The sequence below is a fragment of the Lipotes vexillifer genome, unplaced genomic scaffold (genome assembly GCF_000442215.2).
Source record: "Lipotes vexillifer unplaced genomic scaffold, Lipotes_vexillifer_v1.1 scaffold3, whole genome shotgun sequence".
Lineage (NCBI taxonomy): Eukaryota > Metazoa > Chordata > Mammalia > Artiodactyla > Lipotidae > Lipotes > Lipotes vexillifer.
Genome location: NW_006783631.1, coordinates 3940560 through 3960419, shown reverse-complemented (window position 1 = coordinate 3960419; position 19860 = coordinate 3940560). Strand labels below are relative to the sequence as shown.

General features: G+C 47.4%; 1 protein-coding gene and 1 non-coding gene across 2 annotated transcripts in view; one reads left to right on the top strand and one right to left on the bottom strand.

Moving 5' to 3' along the window:
* Positions 1–10397: 10397 nt before the first annotated feature.
* On the bottom strand, positions 10398–10470 carry TRNAE-UUC (transfer RNA glutamic acid (anticodon UUC)). The gene has a single exon. It is a non-coding gene; the product is annotated as a tRNA-Glu (tRNA).
* A 6514-nt stretch (positions 10471–16984) lies between these two features.
* Positions 16985–19860, top strand: part of TFCP2L1 (transcription factor CP2 like 1) — a 57859-nt gene continuing 54983 nt past the window's right edge. Inside the window, exon 1 of the mRNA XM_007456357.1 lies at positions 16985–17046. Within this exon, the coding sequence (XP_007456419.1) occupies positions 16985–17046 (62 nt within the window). The remainder of the gene's footprint in view (positions 17047–19860) is intronic.

The window sequence follows — 19860 nt, the reverse complement described above, 5'->3', positions numbered from 1 at the left end:
GAGAAAGTTTTCCCATCTTCAACTTTCTTCATCTCTGTGTGCAGAAAAACAGTAAGTTTCTTAAGTTCAGGAAGCACACATACACCAACACAATAAAAACAGTACACACACACACACCTATTTTTAAAATCACATATAACTTGACACTTCTCCAAACCAATTAAACAAACAAAACCAAAATGCACAACTGAGATTTTTCTCCCCCCAAAATGAATGAATTACCAGGAGAAATGTATAGAGTGTTGTTGTCCCAGACTCTAGCTCTCTTTTCTTTTGGTATTTTTGGGGAAAGACAGCACAATAGTTAGCTCTTTACAGTGTTACCTACAGCAACATTTGCCAGTCAAATCCTACTCATGTACATTACTGCCAGTCAGTTTTCCAAGTCTGCGTTAGAACAATAAAAAAATAACAGTAACAAAACAGGTTTATTAGTTAAAAGTCATTCCATTTTGAATCACTTCAGGAAAAGTCTAGAAAATGTTGGTAGATGAGATAGGAAACTGTTTATTGGTTTTATTTTCATTTTAAACTCATATATTTCTTGGCTACGTATTAAATGTTTATATAAATATACTTTCTGCAGAGTGAATTAGCATACTTTATATTTCCTTTCTTGCATGGATTTTCTACCAACTCATCTTTAATTTTTAAAAATATCTTTTTCTTGCAGTGTTTTATTACATCCTTAAGTTATTTTAAATCTCCAAAAAAAGTTTCTAGCCTACAAAATCCTCAGAACAAAGTTACTTGAGAAGCAAACTGATTTTTGCATATTGCTTCTATATCTTTGCTGAATTTGTTAGTTCTAGCAGTTCTTTTGTAGAATCTTTAGGATTTTCTACATATTAGGTCATGTCATCTGTGAACAGAGGTACTTTTACTTATTCACCTCCAACTTAGATGCCTTTTACTTCTTTCTGTTGCCTAACTGCTGTGGCTAGGACTTCCAGTACTATGTGGAGCAGAAGTGATGAAAGCAGTCATCCTTCACTTGTTCCAGATCTTATGGAAAAAGTTTTCAATCTTTCAGCATTGAGTATGAAGTTAGCTGTGAGTTTTCCATATGTTGAGGTAGTTTCCTTCTGTTTCTAGTTTGTTGAGTGTTTTGATCATGAAAGGGTGTTGAATTTTGTCAAATGCAATTCTGTGTCAATTGAGATAAATGTGTGCAGTTTTTGTCCTTCATTCTGTTAATGGGGTGTATAAGAGTGACCGATTTTCATATGTTGAACTATCCTTACATTCCAGGAATAAATCTCACTTGGTCATGGTGAAGAATCCCTTTAATAAGCTGTTGAGTTTGGTTTGCCAGTATTTTGATGAGGATTTTTGCATCAATGTTCATAAGGGATATTGGTCTGTTTTTTTGTATAATGTCTTTGCCTGGCTTTGGTATCATGGTAATGCCGGCCTCATAGAATGAGTTAGGAATTGTTCCTTCCTCTTTAGTTTTTTGGAAGAGTATGAGAAGGATTGATGTTAGTCCTTTTCTAAGTGTTTGGGTGGTATTCACCAGTGAAGTTATCTGGTCCTAGGCTTTTCTTTGTTGGGAAGTGTTTTATTATTGATTCAATCTCCTTACAAGTTATAGGTCTGTTCATATTTTCTATTTTCTTCATGATTCAGTCTTGGTAGGTTGTGTATTTCTAGGAATTTGTCCATTTTATCTAGGTCATTCAATTGGGGGGGTATACGATTGTTCATAGTACTCTCTTGTAAACCTTTTAATTTTTGTAAAATTGGTAGAATGTCTCCTCTTTCATTTCTGATTTTGCTTATTTGACCCTTTTCTCTTTTTTTCTTGTCAGTCTAGCTAAAGGTTTGTCAATTTTGTTGATCTTTTTGAAGAATGAAACTCTTGGTTTCATTAATTTTCTCTATTGTTTTCCAATTCTCTAATTTACCTCTAATCTTTAGTATTTCCCTCCTTCTGCCAGCTTTAGGTTCTTCCTTTTCTGGTTCCTTAAGGTATAAAGTTAGGTTGTTGATTTGAGATCTTTCTTTTTTTAAATGTAAGCATGTACAGCCATAGATTCTCTCTTAGCTCTGCTTTGTTGCATCCTATAAGTTTTGGTATGTTGTGTTTTCATTTTTATTTGTCTCAAGATATTTTCTAATTTTCATTTTGATTTTTTTCTTCACCTATTGGTCGTTAAAGAGTGTGTTGTTTAATTTCACACATTTGTGAATTTTCTGATTTTCCTTCTGCTGCTGCTTTCTAGTTTCATTCCATTGTGATCAGAAACAATGCTTGTGTATGATTTCAACTTTTTAAATTTATTAAGACTTGTTTTGTGACCTAACATATTGTCCATCCTGGAGAATATTCTGTGTGCAGTTGAGAAAACTGTGTACTCTGCTGTTGTTGGGTGTGTGTTCTGTATAAGCCTATTAGGTACAATTAGCCTAAAGTGATATTCAAGTCCTTTATTTCCTTATTTATCTGCTGTCTGGTTGCTCTATTCATTATTGAAAGTGGGACTTAGGAGTCTCTGACTGTTATGTTAGAGCTATTTCTCCTGGTCAGATCTATGTGTGAGTAATCATAGCCCAATAACTTCCCTCCCCACAGCTTTTTGTTTTGTTTTTATTGTGAATTTTTTCTTTTGTTTTTATATGTGTATCATACATAAAAGAGTGCATATACATATATGGGCATTTAAAAACTAAAACAACTCCCCATTTCCCCCCATTGGCACTTAAAATCCATATTTTTCTACATAGTTACGTATCCCTTTACAATATATTGTTTAGTTTGCCTGCTTTTACACTTTTTATAAATAGAAAAAATTCTTTTGCAACTTGAGTTTTTCCTTTCAAGATTATGTTTCTGAGATTTAACCGCATTGATGCATGTGGCTGGTTTTATTTCATTTTCACTGCTGTATGTATTTCTATGTTGAATTTGTTCATACCAAAATTGTTAATCTATTCTACAGTTGAAGATGGCTACTGCTCCTCTTTTTTATGAACACTTCTGCTCTGACCCCTGGTGCACAAGTTCAAGAATTTCTCCAGAGAATATACTTAGGGGTAGAATTGCTAGGGCTTGGAACGTGCACATTTAACATTTTCTACAGTGGTTTGCCAATTTACACCATCCTCAGCACTGTTGCACAAGTGTCAAGTGTTTGCCAGGCTGTGAAATTTTATCTCATGGCCTAAATTTGTATTTTCCTGACTACTAATTAGGTTGAACTGTGTTTTATATGCTTATAGGCCATTTGTGTTTTCTCTTCTGGGCAATTTGTCTTCAATTATTTTGCCCCTTATTCAACTGAATGTGTTGTCTTGTTCTCACTAATTTATGGGACTTCTTAATGTATCCTGGACACTAATCCCATGACAATTATATATACTGCAATGACTTTTTTTAGTCCGAAAATATTGAGCTCTGTAACTGTAGATCTCTATCCTCTTTTCCCTTGGCCCACCCTCTTTGCCCATCTCCCTTGACCCACCCCCCTCTGCCCCGGCCTTGAGGTCATTTGAAACAATAGGTTCAGGTGGGAAGGCAACACCATTAATCACACCCTTAATCCAATCTTCCTGGTGGGTTTGCCCCCTTCATCTGGCAGAAAACTCTCACTAGAGTAAGACTGAAAAGGATGTGAGACCATTTTTTTGTCCCCAGCTAAGATTGTTTCTTCACATTCATTGCACAGCATGGGGGATATGGGGTGACGGGGGTTGTGGAGCAGCAGAATTCAACTCTGCAAGGCTCCAAACCAGGACCCTCAACCAATTTAGAATTCAGGCTGTAGGCAGAATGGTATTTCCTTCCTTCTGCAACCAGGTGGCTCTCGTCTCGGTTTTCTTTTTCTTGTAGAACTTGGCTCAGAGCAGCCAGAATGAGCTGAGTCAACACATGCCAATGTTCTGCCCCCTTTCCACAACCTGTGTTAACCTACAGACTTGGGTGGCACAGAATCCAGCTTCCAAAGGACCACAGGCAACAATTTGACCAAATGTTTCACTACTATATGACTAAAGGTAACAACTTACCAGCCTGTCACACCTTTACCTTTATAGCCTCAAACCCAACCCTCTCCATTCACCCAATTTAAAAACTTTAGATTCTGTAACTTGCAGCCCCCAGTACCAAATTAGGATCAATTAATATCATTTAAGATCTGATGGGCAGGACTTCCCTGGTGGTGCAGTGGTTAAGACTCTGTGCTTCCAATGCAGGGGGCCCGGGTTCAATCTCTGGTCAGAGAACTAGATCCCACATGCATGCCACAACTAAGACCCGGTGCAACCAAATAAAAATAAATAAATAAACAAACAAATACATAAAAAATAAATATTAAAATAAAAAAAGATCTGATGGGCAATTCAGGGCTGAAATAGTGTCTCTATGATGTCTTCAGGGATTCGAATTGCTTTTGTCTTTCTGCTCAGACAATGTTAGAATGGGCATTTAGCCTTCACAAGATGGCTGCCTGAGCTCCAGCCTTCACAGCTGCCTTCAAGGCAGCAGGGAGCATGAAAAGGCAAGGGCAAAAGGATATTATTGATCAACTGATTCAGCTCTCCCTTCCAGTTTTCTTTGCCATAAACTATATTTACATAAGCATTTAGGTACTTATTTAGGTGGGAAAGATGATACTCAGATTTCTTTACTAGGTTCAACAGAATATAATGTTGAAGAATGCTACTGTGTGGAGTAGGTAATGGCACATTGAAACAAATGTTAAACAAGGAACACTTAATCTACAAAGAAACTTATAATAATAATTTAAAGCTTCATCAGCAGGACTTATTCCCATTTAAAACAGTAAGAGATAGGACCACCAGGAAACAAAATCAACTTCTGAGAATATGAAAAGGGATGTAGGGCAAACTAGATGGAAAAACAGTATTTATTGAGTTATAAATATAGGTTTTCCATAAGGCGGACATTAATTTTGTTCCCCTAACTTTGAAATTATTGAGGAATAACTGACACATATTATTGAATATATTTAACATGTACAATGTGATGATTTGGTATGCATATACACCGTGGAATGATTACCAAGATCAAGCTAATTAACATATCCATCACCTCCCCTAGTTAGGGACATTCATTTCTATTCAATGACACATCTTGTAAATACAAAATAAAACCCAAATCAGTGGTCAGGGAATTCAAAATTTACCTGCAAAAAAGGCAAGGCAATAAACTCAGAGTCTAGTCTGTCAAATATTTCCTACATTAACATTATGTACAGAAGCACTTTGCCAATTTGTACCCAGCAATTTCTTCTGTAGCTGACTGGGGTCCAGACACTAAGTATAAATGTATGTGCAGAGCCAAAAGCATTCTCCATGGGCAGGGGGTTATCAACAGACAGTGGAGGGAACTAAGGTTTTATATCCTTCTTGCTTTATCATAATTGCAAATATGCATTTCAGGGTGTGATTTTGTTTTTGAAGATACTTCCCTTGAATATGTGACCTATGGTTACAATGAACAATAATAAGATGAAATTTTAGTTTTGGGGAGCTGACCCACACCACCCCATCTGAGGAACATTACTTTGTGGGATACACTGAAGTCAGGTCACCTTTAAGGAACTCCCCCCAAAGGTCCACCTACCAACTTCTACTCACATCTTATTGGTCAGAATTTAGTCATGTGGTTAGCTCTCCAAGGGAGCCTGGGAATTGTAGGTTTTCAGTTGGCCACAAATTGCTAAGCCCCAGCAAGATCAGAGGTTTTGTTGTTTGTTTGTTTGTTTTAACAAAGAAGAAGGAAAGAAGAGATCTTAGATGGGCAATTCTACCTGGCTGGGGGCAGAAAGGAATTTCATTCCTGCAGAATTGTTAGAAGGGCTGAAGAAGCAAGTCTAAGCAATGCTCCCAGAAACAGTCCTGCTTAATTGGTCTGATTAGCCTCAGAAACACTTTTTCTGCTGCCACCCATGCCAGCAAAACGAATGCCCTCTGCACAGCCTGCTTCTTTATATCACTTCCAAGTCAGTGCATCTTATTGGTAGAAATTAGGTCACAGATCTGCAAGGGAGGCTGGGAAATATAGTTTAAAAATTTGACCTTAAGAAGGTGGGGTTCACAATTGTGATAAACCAGCATATTTCACTGATTCTAAGACATGATTTTTTAAACTTCTTATTTATTTATTTTCTTTCCTCCACATTTTCATGTCTCTCAAATCAGGATGCTTCTGACCATTGGTGATGGCTCTTGGCCATTTGGCAGTTTTGTGATGGAGTTGGCATTGCCCGTACATACATGAAACTTCTTTATAAGGTTGTGAAACACCTCCATCAAAAGGGTGCAGGGGCTTCCCTGGTGGCGCTAGTGGTTGAGAGTCCGCCTGCCGATGTGAGGGACACAGGTTCGTGCCCCGGTCCGGGAAGATCCCACATGCCGCGGAGCGGCTGGGCCCCTGAGCCATGGCTGCTGAGCCTGCGCGTCCAGAGCCTGTGCTCCACAACAGGAGAGGCCACAACAGTGAGAGGCCCGTGTACCGCAAAAAAAACCCAACAAACAAGGTCTTACTGTATAGCACAGGGAACTATATTCAATATCGTGTGATAAACCATAATGGAAAAGAATATGAAAAAGAATGTATATATGTATAACTGAGTCACTTTGCTGTACACCAGAAACTAACACAACATTGTAAATCAACTACACTTCAACAAAATAAATCTTTTTTTAAAAGGGTGCAGGAGGGGCTTCCCTGGTGGCGCACTGGTTGAGAGTCCGCCTGCCGATGCAGGGGACACGGGTTCGTGCCCTGGTCCGGGAAGATCCCACATACCGCGGAGCAGCTGGGTCCGTGAGCCATGACAGCTGAGCCTGCGCGTCCGGAGCCTGTGCTCCGCAGCGGGAGAGGCCACAACAGTGAGAGGCCCGCGTACCACAAAAAAAAAAAAAAAAAAAAAATCTTACAAAAAAAGGGTGCAGGATTTTCCTGGTGGTCCACTGGTTAAGAGTCCACGCTTCCACTGCAGGGAGTGTGGGTTTGATCCCTGGTGGGGGAAGTTCCATATGCCACACAATGCAGCCAAAAAAAAAAAAAAAAACCCAAGAATAAAAAAGGGTGCAACTGAGGTATCTGCAGCTTGTAAGAACATTCTGGAACAAACAGTGCTCATAAATGCTGCACCATCAATGCTCCATCCCCAAATGCAGAACCTACAACAGACTACTATGAGTTAAAAGGGGACCCAGAAGAGTTGTACCTGAAAATATAGAGAACTTCTAGAAATAAGTTAAATGATCTCCTTTGCTTATGTTTTCCTTCTTTATGTGTGCACAAGAGAGATAGATGCCTCAGTAAAGAAAATGAGATCTTTCAAGAAGAACAAGATGCAGATTCTAAGTGGTAAGAAAACATTGTGTCAGAGTTTAATTCCCAGTGTTTTCTCTTATCGGTCCATAAAATAATGAGACATCTTACAATTGGTGGCATCTTAGATTCAATAAAATAGTCAATCAAGCATGGGGAAGGGGTCAAAAGATTCTAGGCAACCAGGACAAATTCTGCACTGGTGGACAGGACAGTGAGGAAATGTTTCCTGGCTCCTGACCACCGGAGGTGGTAGGAGCGGGGGAATTGCTGGTGAACGTGGGGTCCTGGACGTATGGGTAGTGTGCCTGGTTCCAAGGGGACAGCTCTCAGGACTCCTCAGGCCCCCCTGGGGAGAGCAGGGAGCTGCCCAATGGACAGAACTGCCTCCTGAATGTACCCAAGGCCCAGGAGGAAAGCATGGCTCCCTGGCAACCCGAGGCTCCTGCAGAATCGGGTTCTGCAGGTGGGAGAGGAGGGCTAGGTATCGACCCCTGGGTGCAGAATTCTGCTCCTTCCTAGGGCTTGGCAGGCTATGGAGCCCTTCCACGCCCATTGTGCTTTTGCTTCCTCCCAATTCCACACCCCACCGTGGGACCGTGTGTTTGTTTGCACATTTGTCTCCGGTATCAAAGCCTCAGCTCTGTGAGGATGGGTACCATCTGTGTGGTCGCCTGACCAGTAATAGAGCTCAAAAAATACTTGTTAAATGAATGAGTGAATAAGCTAAGAGATGACAGGGACGGGACTAGGACAGTGAGACTCAGAGGACCCCCAGGTCTGGCGAATGGTAGAGCCGAGGGCTTTGCCCCTCCCCGCATCCCTGTGCATCTCCCACCTGCCATCCTAGGAGAGACACAACAAAGCGAATCAACCATATGCATATACATGTCCCCATATCCCCTGCCTCTTGAGCCTCCCTCCCACCCTCCCTATCCCACCCCTTTAGCTCATCGCAAAACATCAAGCTGATCTCCCTGTGCTATGCTGCTGCTTCCCACCAGCCAACTATTTTACATCTGGTAGTGTATATATGTCGATGCTACTCTCACTTTGCCCCAGCATCGCCCTCCCACCCCATGTCCTCAAGTCCATTCTCCGTGTCTACCTCTTTATTCCTGCCCTGCCCCTAGGTTCTTCAGAACCTTTTTTTTTTTTTTTGATTCCATATATATGTGTTAGCATACAGTATTTGTTTTTCACTTTCAGACTTACTTCACTCTGTATAACAGACTCTAGGTCCATCCACCTCACTACAAATAACTCAATTTCATTTCTTTTTATGGCTAATATTCCATTGTATACATGTGCCACATCTTCTTTACCCATTCATCTGTCGATGGACATCTAGGTTGCTTCCATGACCTGGCTATTGTAAATAGTGCTGTAATGAACATTGTGGTACATGACTCTTTTTTGAATTATGGTTTTCTCAGGGTATATGCACAGTAGCAGGATTGCTGGGTCATATGGTAATTCTATTTTTAGTTTTTTAAAGAACTTCCATACTGTTCTCCATAGTGTCTGTATCAATTTACATTCCCACCAACAGTGCAGGACGGTTCCCTTTTCTCCACACCCTCTCCAGCATTTATTGTTTCTAGATTTTCTGATAATGGCCATTCTGAGTGGTGTGAGGTGATACCTCATTGTAGTTTTGATTTTCATTTCTCTAATAATTAGTGATGTTGAGCATCTTTTCATGTGCCCCTCTTGGCCATCTGCATGTCTTCCTTGGTGAAATGTCTATTTAGGTCTTCTGCCCATTTTTGGAATGGGTTATTTGGTTTTTTTTTGATATTGAGCTGCATGAGCTGCTTATAAACTTTGGAGATTAATCCTTTGTCAGTTGCTTCATTTGCAAATATTTTCTCCCATTCTGAGGGTTGTCTTTTTGTCTTGTTTATGGTTTCCTTTGCTGTGCAAAAGCTTTTAAGTTGAATTAAGTCCCATCTGTTTATTTTTGTTTTTATTTCCATTTCTCTAGGAGGTGGGTCAAAAAAGATCTTGCTGTGATTTATATCATAGAGTGTTCTGTGTTTTCCTCTAAGAGTTTGATAGTGTCTGGCCTACATTTAGGTCTTTAATCCATTTGGAGTTTGTCTATGGTGTTAGGTAGTGCTCTAATTTCATTCTTTTACATATAGTTGTCCAGTTTTCCCAGCACCACTTATTGAAGAGACTGTCTTTTCTCCATTGTATGTTCTTGCCTCCTTTGTCGTAAATTAGGTGCCCATATGTGCGTGGGTTTATCTCTGGGCTTTCTAGTCTGTTCCATTGATCTATATTTCTGTTTTTATGCCAGTACCATACTGTCTTGATTACTGTAGCCATTTTAGACTATGCTGTGACCTTGCAAGTGGAAGGTACACATGGCAAAGAAACAAGGTATCAGAAGGGTGGGTTCCTGACACTGCAGAATTCCAGGCACTCGTTACCTCTAGGACAGTTTCACAACCTGAGCCCTATTGACATTTTGTACCAGAGAATTCTTTGCTGTGGGGCCTGTCCTGTGCACCGTAGGGTGTTTAGCAGCATCCCTGGCCTCTACCCACAAGATGCACCCCACACCCTGAGTTGGGACAACCAGAAATGTCTCTAGAGATTGCCATGTGTCCTCTGGGGGGCAAAGCCATCTTGGGTTGAGAGCCACTGCTCTGGACCAGTCTGTCCAATAGAAATATAATGCAAGCTACAGATTTAAATTTAAAATTTCTAGTAGTAGTCACATTTAAAATAAGTAAAAACAAGTGGGTGAAATTAATTTTAATAATATTGTGTATTTAACTCAACATAGTTGTCCCTTGCTATCTGCAGGGGCTTGGTTCCAGGAGTTCCACAGATACCAAAATCCAAGGAAGCTCAAGCCCTTTACGGCTGCCCCTGCCCCCTATCCCAGGGTTCCACATCTGCAGATGTCGAGGGCCAGCTGTATATTCAAAATATTATCATTTATCATGTGATCAGTATAAAAATTATTGATGGGCTACATTACATTCTTTTTTTCATATAAAATCTTTGAAACTGCTATGTACTTTTGTTTATTTATTTATTTATCTGTGGCTGCACCTTGTGGCTTGTGGGATCTTAGTTCCCTGACCAGGGATTGAACCTGGGCCCTTGGCAGCGAAAGTGCGGAGTCCTAACCACTGGACCATCAGGAAATTCCTGTACTTTGTACTTCTTTTTGTAAATAAATAAATTTATTTATTTTTGGCTGCGTTGAGTATTCGTTGCTGTGCACGGGCTTTCTCTAGTTGCAGCGAGCGGGGGCTACTCTTTGTTGTGGTGCGCGGGTTTCTCATTGCAGTAGCTTCAGTAGTTGTGGCGCACAGGCTTAGTTGCTCCAAGATATGTGGGATCTTCCCGGACATGGGATCAAACCCATGTCCCTTGCATTGGCAGCCGGATGCTTAACCACTGTGCCACCAAGGAAGCCCCTTTGCACTTTTAATACATCTCAGTTAAGACTAGCCATATTTCTTTTTTGTTGTTTATCAATTTTTATATTGAAGTCTAGTTGATTTACAATGTTGTGTTAATTTCTGCTGTACAGCAAGCTGATTCAGTTATACATATATATACATTCTTTTCTTTTTAATATGCTTTTCCATTGTGGTTTATTCCAGGATATTGAACATAGTTCCCTGTGCTCTACAGTAGGACCTTGTTGTCTATCTATTCTCTATATAATAGTGTGCATCTGCTAGCCCCAAACTCCCACTCCACGCCCCCCCAAGTGCCCTCCACCTTGGCAACCACCAGTCTGTTCTCAATGTCCGTGATTCTATTTCTGTCTCGTAGACAGGTTCACTTGTAAGACTAGCCATGTTTCAATTGCTCGCTGGCTGCATGTGGTTCATTGGCACCATATTGGACAGTGTCAACACTCTAGACTTTTAGAACTTGAGGGAGAAATAAACCTCTATCTCATCTGAGCTGTCTTTATGTCGAGGTTGCTGTTACTTGCATCAGAATGTAATCCTACTTGGACTTGGGGTTTTTTACCCACTGCACACTTTGGAACATTCGAGAAGGAGTGAACACAGATTGATGATGTGCAGCAGAAACGTTGACAGTGTTTAGGGAAGCTGGGAGCATCCCGAACACTCTCTTGCTTAGTCCTCCCAACGGCTCCAAGACGCAGGCGGCGTCTTCATTCCGTAAACGAAGGCTCGGCTTGGAGAGCTCCGTCGGAGAGCATGGTCACGTCCAGCCCAGGTGTGCCCTCCCAGGCTGAGGCACTCAGAGCATAGCACTGGCTGGGTCCCTCTCCAGGACTGCCCACCAGCTGAGTCACTTTGCCAAGGTCCCTCCCTTCCCCAGGGGCAACCCGTGCCTGATGCTACTGGTCAGTGTGAGTATACAAAGACCTGACTTCCTTGTCCCATTTCTAGAAAACTCGGAGGGCCATTCCAGTCCCCGGGTCCCTTTAGGATCCATGGAGGTCTCATAGCTTAACTCGCCTGTCTGCCCACGTCTTCCCTCCTTCACCCCCACTGCCCACAGCTGCTGATCCCAAGAGCACTCCTCAGTAAATGTCCATTGCAACTCTGCAACAGAGAGGTTAAGTGACTTGCCTAACGCAACACAGCCAGTCCACTCCCCAGAAGTCAGAGGTCACCTGGCCCCTTCTTACTCCCTGTGGCTCCCACTTTGTTGTCCCCCTAGAGAACCACACTTTCTCCTCCCTCGGCACCTTTGCACATGCTGTTCCTCATGCCTGGAGAAACTCCTGCTGTTTTCTTTCATCTACAGAAATCTTACCTCCCTTGGAACCCAGCTCATATTACCAGCCTCTCCTTCCCCAAGGAAGCCTGCCAGGATTATCTAGCTCTAAGATCTCTGGGTAGCCCCGGCAGCCCTAGTGTGGCCCCTGCAGCCTCCTTCGGACACATGTGTGCTCATGGGCGCCACACAGTTCGAGAAGAGTCCCCAGGAGGCACACTGATAAGCGGGATGGGGTGGAAGTCGGGGGGACTGAACTTTTTGAATGTTGTGCGTAATTCTATGTTATTCCTAGAACATTAGTTAATTGCATAATTGACGGTACTAGTGATTTTCCTATCGGAAGTGTCTCCCATTGTTGGATCTTAGTTCCCAGACCACGGATGGAACCAGGGCCCCAACCGTGTGAGCACTGAGTCCCAACCACTGGGCCGCCAGGGAATTCCCTCCCATAGTGTTTCATGTCAGTTCAAGTCATTCACATTAGAAGAGCAGCTCCTAAGTAGTCTTTGTGTGATGACCCCATGCCACGTGCAGGGGACGCATTTCCAAGGAGGACGTGGGCCCTGCCTAGGAGATTCCAGAGCCTGCTGGGGGCACAGACTCACAGAAGATTGCTGCTTCCCCAGGAGGGCTGTCAGCTCCTGAGGGCCTTGGAGACCCCAGCCTCCCCCAGCTGTTGGATGCACATGGGGTGAGGTGTGCCAAAACCCTGGGCACAGCTGCCCCACCCATGCCCTGGCCTAGGCTGGGGGCCGAGAGGCGACACCGGCACAGGGCACCAGGTCCAGAGGCCTAATGTCAGGAGGCTTGGGTTCAAATCTGGGGTCTCAGTTCCCTCGCCTTGGGCAGGTCGTTCCAGTGTTTGGAGCCTCCTGGGGTAATCGCAGCGAAACTTGCAGGGCTGTAGAGGAGAGAGTGCATTCGTGAAATTAAGGCCTGTGCAGAGCCAGGGCTCAGCAGATGGCAGCTTCTGGCGTGTTCCCTGCCTGGGGCTTTTCCCCTCAGCGGGAGTCAGGGCCCGAGGTACAGTCAAGAGGGCCCCGCAGGCCAGACACCAAGTGCAGGAGGGCTCCTGCCTGCCAGCACCGGGCCCATCCCATTCCCCTGCCTGGGCGGAGTGTACAGCAGCAGGGGCAGGCTCGGCCTCCAGCTGGAGGATGCTGCCCGCTTTGTATTTGCAACCCGCTGTCCCCAAGCCTGTGGGCATAATAGGGCCCATGGGAGAGGCTCGCCCCAGGAGAACACCCCTGCCCACGAGCTCTGTGGGGCCCCAGGCCGCTCCTTAGGAGCAGACACACCTCCGATCCCAGCATGTTTGCCCAGTCTCGTGTGAAGAAAGAAACGCAAGGCCTCAGGACAGGAATTGATGGTAACCAAAGAGCACAGGCCCTGAACTCTCAGCTCTGGCCTCGAAACCTAGTTGTGGCATTCAGATTCCTGAGCCTCAGTTTCCTCATCTGTGAGATGGGGTGATAAGCCTACTTCTCAGCATTGGCAAACACCAGGGGATGGCGCCAGGCCTGGCACAGAGTAAAAGTCAATAGTCCTCCCCGGTGGTGCAGTGGTTAAGAACCCGCCTGCCAATGCAGGGGACATGGGTTCGATCCCAGGTCCGGGAAGCTCCCACATGCCAAGGAGCAACTAAGCCCATGAGCCACAACTACTGAGCCTGCATGCCATAACTACTGAAGCCCGTGAGCCTAGAGCCCGTGCTCCGCAACAAGAGAAGCCACCGCAATGAGAAGCCCACGCACCGCAAGGAAGAGTAGCCCCCACTCGCCGCAACTAGAGAAAGCCCGCACGCAGCAATGAAGACCAAACACAGCCAAAAAAAAAAAAATAATCCACCATAAGTGAACTGTGGACATTTACAAAATGAAAAGAGCGACGGATAGGCCATCGCCTGCACGTCTGTCTTCTCCTGACAGGACTGGGAGCCCCTGGGACCCAGGCTGGTCCTAATTGTGCAAAAATGACAAGTCACAGGCAGGGGTACGCATCCTTGTTCACACAGCATGACTCAGAGGCAGTCTCCAAGGGCATTGCCAATCCTACCCTCAGGAGAGTCAAAATCTGGGAATTCCCTGGTTGTCCAGTGGTTAGGACTCGGCCCTTTCACTGCCGAGGGTCTGGGTTCAATCCCTGGGCAGGGAACTAAGATCCCTCAAGCCATGCAGCATCAACAGAAACAAAAGAGTCAAAATATAGGAATGGAGTGAAGGTCTGAAGTCACCTAAAGGGACAGAGAAGGCTGGTCATTCCTGAGAGGCTACGCTTACTGACCCTAAGTTTCATCACCACCTTGATACTAAGCCTGATCACTCCCATTCACCAAAGGCAAGACTGAGGTTCAAAGGGTCCAGTAATCATCTCTCCGGTGGTATGATCATGACAAACCATGTCACCTGTTCGTGGCTTAAAGCCGCGTCTGTGTGTTTGCTCCCAGGGCTGCATTCTGGGCAGGGCTTGGTGGGTGGCTCATTTCTGCTCCATGTGGTGCCTGCTGGAGCAGATCCACTGGCCCAACCAAGACGGCCCTTGCTGGTGGCCCGAATGGGTGGGGCCTGGTGGGCCTTGCTCTCCAGCGGGGTGGTTAGACTCTCCCCTCGGTGGTCCAGAGCTCCAGGAGAGTGCAGGCAGAAGCTGCCTGGCTTCCTAGGGCTGACTGGAACTGGAACACCTGTGTTCTACAGTCAAAGCAAGTCCCAGGACCATGCTGACGTGAGAGGCCGCATGCGGTCCATTTACCCCAATCCAGGCCCACACATCCTGACAAAGCCAGGTGGGAAAGCTGGATTTGAATCAGGGTCATCTCCTTCCCATGCTTCCCATGCCCTTTCTCCAGGCTTTTGCACAGGTTGCGTGCTCAGCTGGAGACCCTCGACCTGACTTCACAGATTGGCCAAACTTCCGCCCATCCATCAGGAGACATCACACTACCTGGGAGACTTTTCCGAGCTCCAAAATCCTCCCTTGCATTCACAGGGCAGCCTCTACATCCTTGATCACACTGCACTGTCATTGCTGCTCACCCACCGGCCTCTCCAGTCAGAATGCAAGCTTGCACCTCGCACCCAGGGCCACGCCTGGCACACAGCAGGTGCTCTGGGTGTATCTGCCCAGTGAGGGAATCCAGAAAAGGGCACGCTGTTTCTACACCACCTCAGAGCGCCTCTCGCATGAACACCGGACTTGTCATGGACCCTCAAACGGAGCTTAGTGTTCAGGATATTTATTGAGTTTCCCTTGAAATTAACACCCATGCAAGGGATGGGAAGGAAACAGGAGTGTATGAAGAAGGTCCCGTGACAGCTCTGACTGGCCCCACGGGGGATCCTAAGCCTAAAAGAGCCCAGCAGCAGAGATGGCCAGACTTTGATATTTTATGTGGGTAGTCATTGGGGTCACCCCAACAGGGGGTTACCTTGGGCAAGGAGGCTCTCCGCAACAGAGCCCCTGGGGCGGAAGGCTGCGGGCTACCTGTTTGTAGTCCTGCCTGTGGCTGGTGCAACAAACCCATCCGTGAAGGGGGATCTGAGTGGCGGGAGAGCAGTGCAGAGGTGGTGGCCCACAGAGCTGCCCAGAGGAAGTGGGTTGCCAGTTGTGACCAGTGGCTGCAGTGGGGGGGGGGGACCTAGAGAGCAGAGTGAGGGAGGATTTGACTCACCCCCATGCTTAGGGGAGCTGGGAGTTCTGTGCCCCGGTCTCCGGGGGACGTCATTTGCCCTGAATACCAGTCTGGGATAGAATTAGCAGCTCTTCTGCGCCAGGCGCTGGACCAATGTGGGGACGGGGTGGGGTGTGAATGTCACTCGGGTGTGGGTCATGGCTCTTTGACCTCCACTCTGTCCTAACTGCCCCACCGCCATGACCCACTGCCCACACTCCTTCCAGACTGATCCTTCCAAAAGGCAGATCATATATGCAACTCCCCTGCTGAAAACACACTTAGAATAAAAGCCCAGCTGCATCTTTGCCAGGGCCTGCCAGGCCCTCTTTGATCTGCCCCACTCACCATGCCCACCTCACCTCCTAAGCTCTCCCCTAGGTCACCCAGCCCCAGGCCATGCCAAAGTAGGTCAGCTGCAGGGCCTTGCCGGTTACTATTGCCCTGCCTGGAACCACTTTCCCTCCGGATATTCACAGAGGCATTTCCTCTGAATCTATAAGGCCTCAGCTCAAGGTCACGTCCTCTAGGAAGCCTTCTCTGATTACTCACTTGATGCATTTCTTTTTAAAAATATTTATTCAGCTAATATTTATTGAGCACTCACTATGTCCCAAGCACTTTTCTAGGCGGTGGGGATAAAACAGTGAATTAGAGAGTCCAAAGCCTTGCCCTCTTGGAGACAAACAATCCATACACAAGCATACATTAAAAACAAAACAAAATACGATTTCTGAGAGTGTCACAGTGCTATGAAAAAGCAAGAGCAAGGTAAGGGGGCAGGCAGAGCAAGGTCGGGGTCCCTGACATCCAAGCTCACAGCGGCCTCTCCCCAACCGCAGTACCGCTCTGGGGACCCGCCCTGGGCATCCGCCCTGGGGCCGCGCGAGCGGGCGCGCGGAGGAGGCGCGTCGGTGACACCGGGGCTGCGGTGATGGTTACCTGGGCCCCGCCCCCGGGGGTCGGGATGGAGCCCGGGCCTCAGCCTCCGCCTGCGGCCGCGCCGCCCGCTCGCGGTCGCCGCCCTGGAGGCGCGCTCGCTCCCGGGTAGGACGCGCCCGTGCGGGTCACCAGGTGAGGCGGCCGCTGGAGCCGTCTCCCGGCCGCGCGGCCTGGGGGCGGGTCCGGACGAGGCCCCGCCCCCAGGGCAGTCCATAAATGCGCGGGGGCGGGCTGACCCAGCGGTCGGGAGCACTGCTGGCAGGTGACCGAGAGAGGTCGGCGCGCCCCGCGTCCCGTCCGCCGCGCGCCTGGGTCGGGCCGGGCTCGGAGCCCCAGCCATGCTGTTCTGGCACACGCAGCCCGAGCACTACAACCAGCACAACTCCGGCAGCTACCTGCGGTAAGGGGCTTGGGCCGGGGTCTGCGGGCCGGGAGCGGGGCGGCCGGGCCGGGGGTCCCGAGCGCCCCCGCTGCGCCCTCGCCTCCCCGCTGTCTGCCCTTGGGGGACTGAGGGAGACCCGCCCAGAGTCCCGCCTGGGACCGACGGGCCGACCCCAGCGGGACCCGACGCTCAGCGTTGGGGACGCCCCCCGGGAGGCGGGTTTGTGGACCCTGGTGCCCGCTGGGGCTGCTTCCCCGACGACCCCGGCGGGCGCAGAGCGCGCATCTCTGGCCCCAGCCTCTCCGGGGCCGTCCGCCTCCCTGTCTCTCCTCTCCCTGCTCGCGTCGGAGAAGAGGAAACTTCCTGCCGTCGGTCTGGAGCCTGTCCCGGGGACTCTAGTTCCCTGCTCTTTGCCCCTCTCCGCCCGGTCCCTCTCCGAGCCTCGCGTCCTCCCCAGTGTCCTTGCTCCGGCCGAGGGGCGAGTGAGCGGCGAGCGCGGCCCTGCCCTGGGCCTCGCGGGCCGGCGGGGGCGGGCGGGGGCTTGGGAGGGACAGGGTGCCCCCTCCCACCAGGTGGTCTTGCGTGTGTAGGCCCGAGGCCCGCACGTTGATTGCCCTTGATGGAAATCTTTCTTCTTCTGCAGGGATTTGACTAGTGCTCTTCAAAGGGAAAAGTAAGTCCTGCCTGTCTTGCAAAGTTTTCTCCCCTGTCCCCTTGAAGGAAGTGGCATCTCCTTTAGCTTCAGTTCCTGGAGGATTGTTTTTCCCTGTTGTGCAGCTGGCCGGGCGGTCATTTCACTTTCTGAACTCGCCTGAACCAGCTTTAGCCTGTCTTTATTTCCATCCTAGTCACAGTTTATGAAATGTGCCTAATTTAACCCAAAGGGCATTTGGTGTGAGCTCAGAGAAAGTGAATTGTGGGACCTAGGTGGGAAGTCGCTGGTACAGACCGCCCCACAGTAAGAGCCCGTCCTGCATGCTTTATTTTATTTTTATTTTTGGTCTCTAGAAGTTCCCAGTCAGATTTAGCAGTACAGGTGATTTGGAAATCCTGGCTTTTGATAGATATTTGTCCAGTAGTCGTCCCTGAAGGCGTCCCCATTTCAGAAGGCAAAGGAGTGATTGGGTTTACGTAATGTGTCTGCTGTGTTTTATCATGGGCCAGAGTGGTAAGGGATGGCAAAAGTCTAGGGTCTTAATTAAGGACTGATGGCTTCTCTGCAGACCATTGTGTTGTCACCAGAGGGAGACTGCTCTGGGGGATGTTAAGCCCACCGGGAAGATTTTTTTTTTTTGGCCATGCCTTGCGGCTCGCGAGGATCTTACTTCCCTGTGCCCCCTGCAGTGGAAGCGTGGAGTCCTAACCAGTGGACCGCCAGGCAAGTCCCCTGCTGGGCAGATGTTAATCCCTGGCAGAAGGCTGTGTCTGTTCGCTTACTTGAAATGCTACAATGGGATACATTTATTGTACCGCACCATGCAGTTTTAGGTGTGATTTTGCCTGAATTTTATAGTTTGTGGCCATTCGGTATGTTGCCATAGCTTAGAAATAAAAGTTTGGAGGTGACCCTGAGTGGAGAAGTGAGTGTATTTAAAACTTCCTGGATACCGAAAATGTCATCCTTTTAGGGAATAATTCTCCTCTTGGGCGGGAGGTGCCCCTGCTCCGGAGATGGGATTTTGGGGAGTACCTTTTAGGAGTTTGGTATTGCATTCAGCGGGGTGAGGTGGGGTGTGAGTTGGGGTGAAAGGTGCCATAAAGCTGTATGGGCTTCTGGGGTCGTTTGGGGAGCATGGACAAAGAAGCATGTTGGTCCACCTCTTTTTTTTTTTTTTGGCCACGCCTAGCATTATGCGGGATCTTAGTTCCCCGACCAGGGATTGAACCCGCGCCCCCTGCAGTGGAAGCGCGGAGTCCTAACCGCTGGACAGTCAGGGAAGTCCCCACACTCTATTTTAATTTCACTTCTTGGAAGCTGGGGTGTTCACCCTTGGAGAGGTTGACCTCAGTGAACGCAAAGGTGAGGGTCAGTGAATACGCCTCTGGTGCCCCTGGCTCTAGAGCGAAGGGCTTGTCCTTTTGTTTAGTTTGTGCATTTTCTTTTTGGTCCTCTCCTCACTGAGCAGCACCTCTGCAAGTTGTCTCACCTTCCCAGGTAGTGGCCTGTACTCCCTTCTTCCCTCCTTCTGTTTCATGTCCTGGTGACTTTATTCCTCAGCAAATAAGGATGCCAGGCTTGAAACAAGTTACTGTTGAGTGATGGCTCTTACCCACCCTCCTCCCCTGCATCCCTCCCTTTTTTTAAATTTAAAGGCACCAGCCCATGGATTATTAACTTAACGTGGTCTGGGCAAACACAAAATTATGCAACCGCCCGGGAAGCACGCCTGCCTGCTTCTCCCCTGTTCCTAGATAACCTCTTGGGCTGGGAGTGTGCCCCAGTCCTGGCAAAGGGAGGTGTGGGGTGGGAGAGCCAGGGCCATGGATGGTGGCAGGGGTGGCCCCCCACAGTGGAGGTTTTCCACGTGAGCCCCAAGCCAGACTTTTCCTTTTGAGAGTTGTTGCGACATGTTGGGGTGTGTGCCGGGTCTGTGTTTTCGAGCTGCTCGTTTGTGGTGCTGTATGAGGAGCAGATTATACCAGTGACTCTGCTGTTTATATAGTGAAGTGGGGTCAGTGAATCTGATTCAGAACCCAGGATGCTCCGAGGGTAGAGGGTTATTAAGATAAGGGCACGGGCACTTTTTTGGCATGGGTGTCCGTGCCATAATCTGTTTGTAATCCAGAGAGCTTAACCAAGTCTCTCCTGCTTTCAGGTCATTCATGTTCTCA